The sequence below is a fragment of the Linepithema humile genome, chromosome 1, assembly GCF_040581485.1.
Source record: "Linepithema humile isolate Giens D197 chromosome 1, Lhum_UNIL_v1.0, whole genome shotgun sequence".
NCBI classification, from domain to species: domain Eukaryota; kingdom Metazoa; phylum Arthropoda; class Insecta; order Hymenoptera; family Formicidae; genus Linepithema; species Linepithema humile.
Window position 1 is genome coordinate 13,569,418 of NC_090128.1, and position 8,502 is coordinate 13,577,919.

At 31.7% G+C, this 8,502-nt stretch overlaps 1 protein-coding gene across 9 annotated transcripts; it reads left to right on the forward strand.

Annotated features, from left to right (window-relative positions):
- Nucleotides 1–146: 146 nt before the first annotated feature.
- Nucleotides 147–7,819, forward strand: LOC105672804 (organic cation transporter protein-like). 9 transcript variants are annotated; one of them, XM_067347440.1, is made up of 12 exons: nt 2,634–2,786; nt 2,878–2,979; nt 3,074–3,300; nt 3,858–4,150; nt 4,310–4,632; nt 4,937–5,040; nt 5,128–5,282; nt 5,629–5,939; nt 6,101–6,413; nt 6,498–6,679; nt 6,845–6,981; nt 7,197–7,819. In XM_067347440.1, exons 5-12 carry the CDS (start codon nt 4,486–4,488, stop codon nt 7,249–7,251), a joined length of 1,404 nt encoding a protein of 467 aa, XP_067203541.1. In that variant the 5' UTR covers nt 2,634–2,786; nt 2,878–2,979; nt 3,074–3,300; nt 3,858–4,150; nt 4,310–4,485; the 3' UTR covers nt 7,252–7,819. The 9 variants fall into 9 exon arrangements, with proteins under 9 accessions (XP_012223393.2, XP_012223394.2, XP_067203541.1 ...); XM_067347441.1 differs by having other exon boundaries at nt 3,858–3,989; XM_012367971.2 differs by lacking the exons at nt 2,878–2,979; nt 3,074–3,300; nt 3,858–4,150 and adding exons at nt 159–306; nt 2,274–2,460 and having other exon boundaries at nt 2,634–2,714.
- The last annotated feature ends 683 nt before the right edge of the window (nt 7,820–8,502 follow it).

An 8,502-nucleotide genomic window follows, 5' to 3' on the forward strand; every position in this document is an offset into this window, starting at 1 on the left:
AATTGCAGGTTGCAAACCCCGGGTAGGTTTTTCCTGCAGTTCTATATAGCGGCGCCGCGTCTCAACGTGACGTTCGGCGCCGGCATCCCTCCTCTTCGATTGGAGAACAAGCAGCTTGAAAGAATTTTGTGCGACTTACGTCTCGAGTATGCGATAGTCGTTACGTTCGAGCCGTCAGTTTCACACGATCTATACGCGAGTGCAAACGCATTTGCCACTTCATTAACTTGTGCGTGGTGTTATGCGAGTGCGCGGGTTCGGTCTGTCGATCTTTCAAGCCAATACGGATATTCGAGTTTCATTCACGTAAGCACGTGTCTAATAGATTTTCATTAATTGATGCACAGTTAATACTAACTCTTGAATGAATTTATGCTTTCTATCGTAACCACTTATCGTGCGATTAATCCATTTTAACGCGGAACTTATAAAATGCGAGTTGACTCGAAATTTTTCCATCAATCTAATTACGATTATTCGATAAGTTTGAATAATCTAAAATTCTATAATTTATTGCATGAATACGGAATGCTTTATGAACGTCAATTTTAATAACAAGTTCTTTGACATAATTAATATCGATTTTCCTACCACGCGAAAAGGTGCGTCAGAAAAAAATGATAACATTTATCATAATTAAAAATTTCTTTTTCAATTTTTATATGGCTAAACCATAAATTAAAATTCTGTTAAAGTTCACTTAAAATTAAAAAAAGATTATGATTTTGAATTGTTTATCTGCCTCTTCAATTCAAAAGCTGATTCATAAGTTTTTATTTAATTGTTTGTAATTCAATACGTTTCGAAACAACTTCCTTAAAACTGCAACACAAAGTGCATATGTAAGGATTGAGATCGTCTGCAAAAATCTGCTTAAATTGCCAGGTGTGACTGCGCGTCGACGCCACTTGCGGTTTCCGCGCCCCAATCGTAATTAGGCCGCAGCAGGCATGATAACAGTAATAACGCGGTAATAACAGTGAAGAAAAGCTGCGTCTGCGAGAGGCGTTATTAAGTGCGCCTGCATATTTCTGTGCCCTTCGTAACGGCGTTCACTTCCTTCTCGTTGTTTCCTTTCTCTCTGTTTGGGTCAACGTCCCAACATTTTGACATGATGTTAATAAACATCATGGCATAAATATTGTCATTTACAGCAATATCTCAAGGCTTATTTTTGCAAGATATTGTAAACACAAAATTAATTATCGAATGTCATAACACAAGATATCATAAATCACTCTTGATTATATATTAAGAGCTAGATGAACAAAATTTATTCATCCCGATGTCGGATGCTAAAACTTTATTTAATATCTGAATAAAAGTGATGATATACTAAAAACTCGCTTTCTAATTGTACAAATTGTACATAAAATCGATTGCTATATCAAAATATAAAAAAAAGTCAAAGAAAATGAAACTTAGTAGATTGAATATTATTTTGTCCATTGATTAAATATAATTTAATATATAAATATATTGTATTTATATATTAAATCACCCCCCTTATAATATAATATAAATAATATTGTACCTTACATGGATTATGCGTAATTACATCAGTTTATCAGGCATGTTTTAAAATTGTCTTATATTGTAAAAATAGGGCAAGACAAAAATGTTTTTTAAAAAATTTATACATTTAACCTCTTAATTTAATTTAACAATATAAACTACTACGATTCTGTATATTGAAGATGATCAAAAGCTCGACTGAAACATTTGAATAAAGAAGATTATTGAAGCAACTGAAATCCTGCTTTGACTCGAGATCCTCTCTTTTCCAAGAATAAATGTAATTTATTATAAATAGATCGTTCAATACTTCATTGCAATTATAATCAGTTAACATATTTCAGATGTGCTTATTTAAGTTTGAGTATTTTGTTCGAAATTTTTCTCTGAAATTTTTAAATTGCTATTGTAAAACTAATATTTTTTAACAAATATAATAGAATGGCATCGAGAGCCGTCGTAGGATGTTAGTGCTACATTTTTAATTTTATTTTCTTAAAGAATTATTTAATAAATTAGTCTACAAGAGACAGCTAATATTTTTTATTTTTTATTTACTCTTTGAAATACAAAATTTTTTCAAGACGGTATTAGAAGAAATAACAAATAAGCAATATTAAAAAAAGAAAAGACTGCGATATATCAAGAACATCAAACTCTCCTCTGATAGCGAAACAAATACGTATAAGATGTCTGGTTTTAATCTAGTTTAAACCAATTTGTATAGGTCAGTTGTCAATGATCAATGGTTGTTCTAGTTAATTACAATTGGCTGTTTGTTGTCATGTAATGCCGCGAATTCATCGCCGCGTCAGGTGCCATTAGCCTTGTTGTGTTACGGGTTCAGGAATGTCCGCTATTGCGAAAAACATTTTACTTGCTACATTATAAGTAAAAGAGGTAGGAGAAAAACAGTAGAAGTGAAAGGAGGAAAGAAAAGAAAAGGTTAGAAAAATAAGAAAATTCTATTTTTTAATAACGATTAATACGAACTGGCACGCATTGTCTTGTTCATCTAATAAATAATTAATAATGATTAATGAAATATATAGTCAGTAACGATCAGTATCTTTAACTTGTCATTGGCATATTTACATCTTTTATCATCCATGTTACAGATATCCGAGTATTGAAAAGATTAACTTAACGGAAAGTGGAAGCAGGCCGTGATATGAAGGATACGAAAACCAACGAATATGGTACGTTACTAAATAAAACATTAAGAAATCTCGTGAAAATTTAACAAGCCCAAGAACAGATGTTAAATTTATGTGCGTATTACATAAACTGAATTTTACTACTGAATTTGATTACTTTGAGAAACTCAAGGAAACAAGTAGATAACAAAACCATATTGTTTAGTTAATTTCATGTGGACATCGATGCAATTTTAAGTAAGAGTTTTCAACCGCAAGTATACACAAGGATTGCAATTATATAAAACTTACGAAAGTTACGATAGAGGTAATCTTTTTGTTTTTGTGAAATAAAAATCGACTCAAAATTCGATAGAAAAATTAGCCCTATGAATATGATGCGCTCTTATTTTGACAACTAGTGCATAACAACGGTAGAAGTTTCGAATCCGTATTGAGAGACAGGGCTGCTTGAAAGGCAAGACTGACCTTTCAAGTCACCGAAGAAGGATGCCGATAAGTTGGAACGTTCGAGATCGAAGGTCTTTTTGATGTCTCGAGGTTAACATACATTTTATGGTTCACATGCACTGTCTAACGTTTTTTTTTCTACGAACTGGTTTGGTCGTCGTTTACCGCTCTGTACATAGTATGTACATTTACTACATATATATGTCCTATCGCGCACATGTGTTATCAAACAATTATCAGCAATGCCTATATCGCTCGTTGCAGATTTCATGATTACTTGACTGTATAATTAATTTTAACAAAATTTCCATCTGCATAACTAAACGTTCATACGTATTCTATTCGTGGGATACAAAAAAGAGAAGAAATTAAATCATTTATATATAAAAATTGTTTGATAATTTTAAAGACAAGGGCTTTTCGAATGTTTATTAATTCTTAGACGATTCTAATTTATTGATTTCAATTTCTATGTTTTTGTCGCATCTTGTATAACAGGTCGATTTGATTACATTAAGGAAATTATTTGAAGCTTACTCAGAATTATTTGTACGAGCATTGTTTCATGTATGCATATTTATGAGCCATTTGTCACGAGCAGGCGAGGTTAAATCTTTTATTACGTAGTTATACCTGACAAATGTAATCACGGATTGATGATTTAATTTCGATTCTGTGGTATTAAAGGAGGAAAATCATAAGTTGTTTTTCTCACTAATTGACTCTTTATTTCAGTCCCCGCTAGACTTCGTACGTGTGCGCAATTGTTTTTACACAATTTCTCGTGCGTGTTATCATTGTCGAGAAACCATTATATGTCGACGCTCATAAATTACCAGTTGTACAAATAAAAGCTTGTGTGAACAGGTATATACTCGGTAAATGTATTACCGATGCAAATGTCTTTCATGACGAACTATTTTATTAACAGAGAAAGTTTGAACAAATGTTTTATGATTCTATCGCTTTCTTTAGTACCATACAAGCATTTACATAGAAAACAGATTGTTTTCTAACAGAAAAAAATGGTAATTTTTCAGGAGATTCCGAGTAAAGAATATTTATAGTAAATACATCAATAAATATTACAGACTATAAAATTCAATTTTAATTTCATATGAAATATCGAAGAACGTGATTGTAAAACATCAAAAATATATTTGAATATTATTTTCTTTCAATTGTAGCGGACGTGAATGGTAAGCAAGTTTCCAATGGCAAGGACGATCACGTCGATTCTGGCGCAAGTGTCGATGCCGTGCAAATCACGATCGGTAACCTCGGCAAGTGGCAAATTGTTGTTTGCTTGGCAATTTCTCTAATTAAATTTCCGGTAGCATGGCACCAATTAGCGATCGTTTTTATGGCGGCTCATCAAGACTACAATTGCACGGAACCTGCCATTGTAGACTCGAAGGACCAATGCTCGGTCAATCTAAACGGCACACTGGTAAAATGCACGGAATGGGAGTACGATAGAAAAATATTTCCGGAGACTATCATATCGCAAGTAAGTGAAAAAGAATTATACGAATTGATCAAACATTATTGGTTTTGAACTGGAAACCGACGTGTTTATAAATAAAATGCAACTGATACATGATTCATGACATTTCTTTATGTAACTGTAACTTTAATTTTTTGAAAAGTATTTTGTAAGACAAATAGAACTATCAAATGCTAAGTATTAGATTTTACTTAATAATATAATTAATAATTTGAGTGCTCTGTCGCTATGCATTAGTTGCGCTTTTAGATCTAGTATTGATTTAATCAATGTTCTGACAGCTATTCTAGAGCTATTATCGTTTCAGTGGAATTTAGTGTGCGATCACACGCATTATGCAAACATTCAGCAATCCATTCTTATGTTCGGGGTGCTTCTCGGTAACATAATCTTCGGCAGTTTAGCAGACAGGCAAGTGCATATATTATTAAACGAGTGATTAAATCGCATAAGCGTAAAACGGTCACAAAGGAGTAAAAGTACATGGATATCTTACAGATATGGCAGGAAAATGCCGTTGATGATATCAGTTATTCTCCAACTGTTATCAGGTATTGGATGCGCCGTAGTTCCTTGGTTTCAAGCATTATTGGTGATGAAATTATTAAGTGCATTAGCCACTGGAGGCACAATGGTCACTAGTTATGTAATTTGTAAGTATCTCGGCTTTTAAAAGTATAAAAACTATTACAAAACATGAGGAAAGACATTTCTGCAAAGATAAATAATAAAAGCTTGTAATCAATCTTTCGATCTTGCAATTGTCTTCATATAAAAAATGAATGTTTAAAATATCAATTTAAATGCTAATTAAATATTTAAACAAATTTATTAATAAGGTAATATCTGATTCTTAGAACTTTGAATCATAAGTCTAATGTATTGTAATATATGTGTATTTGTATGTTGTGAAAATAATTAACAATCATGATTTATTTGCGCCGAGATAAAGCGTAATCGATTAGAATGATTTTCTCTAATTATAAATATATTTTCCAGGTATGGAAATCGTGGGTACACAATGGCGAGCCGCCATCACTGTTTTATATCAAATTCCGTACAGTCTCGGTCACATGTCGTTAGCAGGACTTGCATACTGGTTTCGACATTGGCAACAACTGCAAATTGCCATCACACTTCCATCCATCATTCTTTTAAGTTACTGGTGGATAGTACCTGAATCACCCAGATGGTTACTGGCCATGGGAAGGCAAAGAGCAGCATGTAAAATACTACAGAAAGCTACCCATATTAATAAAGTGGAGAATGTGGATATTCCTGAAGTAGTCAGAAAGCATTGTTTGCATCAAGTAAGAGTAATTTTTTGTGTACCAAAATATCTTGAAAAATCAATTCAAACATATGAATATGATTTTCGTAATTTTTTCGAATTTAGTTTATAATTCACAAAAACTATTGCACGGTTTAAAAAGCGCTAAATTCTTGTAATGCATATTTCTTTACATTTTAGAATTCTAAGAAATCCGCGTTGGATCACAAAGCCTCGTTTTTGGACCTGTTTCGCACACCGAACATGCGAACAAAATCTCTCTCAATTTTCTTTAACTGGATCGTTTGTGGAATGGGTCTGTTCGGCATGTCACAATACATCGGCCAAGTCGGTGGCGATATTTTCATCAACTTCGCGGTGTCCGGTGCAATGCAGATTCCCGGAAACTTTGTCGCGTGGTGGGCGATGACTAAATTAGGCCGACGGATCACTCTGATCTGCAGCAATTCTATAGCCGGCGTGGCTTGTCTATTTTTAATAATCGTTTCAGATGGTAAAAAAGTTGCCTGACTTTCTTACTAAATAATAAGCGATAATTTCCAAATTTATGTATTAATTCATATATTTATTCTAATAGATATGGCTTGGTTAAGATTGGTGCTGGCATGCCTCGGTATTGTCGGCATGTCGGTGTCGTTTACAACAGCCTACCTTTTCTCCGGCGAACTATTTCCTACAGTCGTAAGGAACATCGGAGTTGGCACGAGCAGCATGTGCGCCAGACTAGGCTCTATTCTAGCACCCTTTGTAGTCTCATTGGTAAATTTACTTTAAAATTGATTGTATATATGAACAAAATATGCAAAACTACTTTGATTTTTGTCTGTTATACATACATATTTAAATATTTGACTAAATTTGTGCTAAATCAAGTCGCGGCCTGTTCATAATTCCCTAGATTATCAATTGCGGATATTATTTCAGAATTATATTGAAGCGTGGCTACCACCCATTATATTCGGTATTTTACCATTAATTGGAGCGGCATTGTGCTTATTGTTACCAGAAACTGCCGGATGTACATTACCGGAAACGCTTCAAGATGGCGAAGAGTTTGGAAAGTAAGTAATATTCTTTTTATGCAAATATATGGTATTTTTTCATAAACTATTATCAATTTCTTTGACAGAATTGTATATATATCGCTTTTTATGTTTTTGATGTGTAAATTATAGGTAAATAACATAATATGCTGATGTATATAATGCCAAGAAGAAGCAATTTATATTAGATATAATTTCAATATACGATAAAACATTTGCTTTTTTATATCCAGGAAGTGCAAATTGAAAAAAAAACATGGAGATATCGAAACAGAAGCGGCATTCTAAACTGGTCACCATAATTTTAAATATTTCCAAGCCGAAATATTAGCAAATTTAATGCAAGTTGAATGCTAATTGAAAGCAAGTTTTTCACGTTCTACAATCAGGCGTGTGCATATTTAGCAATTTTTATTTATTAAATTACTTTGGCAATATTAACGCAATAGCTACTCATCTCATTTACATTTGTGATTCATATTCTTTATATTATAGTTCAAAAGTATAAGTAATGAAGAGTATTTTTAACATATTTTATGATGAAAGATTTTTTGAAAAATTCACAAACACGTTTCGAAAGTATTAACTGAGCTTTTTATACTGCCAAATAATAAATATACGTAAATGTTCTGTAAGATTTGATCGGCTGTATATGTGTATAAATAGAAATTTTCTTTTATAAGAACATCTTTTTATTCATTAAATACTCAATACTCAATAATATCCGTTATTTTTTTTTCATCTTTGTGATCGTAACATCGTGTGAACATCTAATATCTATTCAGACGGTTTCTATTTCTTCGCATGCAATATATGTTATAAATATGAATATATATAATAAAAAATATAATTGTCATATATTAGAATACACCTTATATAAGCTTTTCCAAAAATACTAACTTTTGTTCGTAACTTTATTTCTTCCAAACAATTTTTGAAAAATTTAAATATTTAGTGCTTTAATGTATTATATAATTTATTGTAATATATATTACAAATATAAATATAAATTTTTATGCAAAAATTGATATTTTATTGTTTCATACACAGTGAACATTGCGCGAAATTTATTTTTCAAACTTTTTTTTCTGCATAATTATTAAAACTGCTTACTTTTAATTGAGGACGCGAGATAATTCCTCGATCCCAGTTGCGTAAGTAAGCAAATAGCAAATAATTTACGATTGTTACGTGATAGTTATTATATCTATGATCTTTTGGTCTGAGAATTAAAAATAATCTTCTGACAATATAGATTGTGAAATGACATAATCACGATTAACGATAAAGGAGAAAAGAATAATCATCTTTGTCAATAGTGTGACATGTGTTTCTCAACTTTGCCAATTATATTGTTAACGTAATAAAATTATGTTAATAATAATATGTATAATTTTTATTTGCGTAAGTTTATCTATTTGCATCGTGAAAAATTAGGCAATTGCTCAAATATTAATGACTTAATTTTAATAATAATTATTCTATAAAAAATTTACTTTAATTATTTAGAATCTTTCTATTTGCTTGAATTGCTCTATT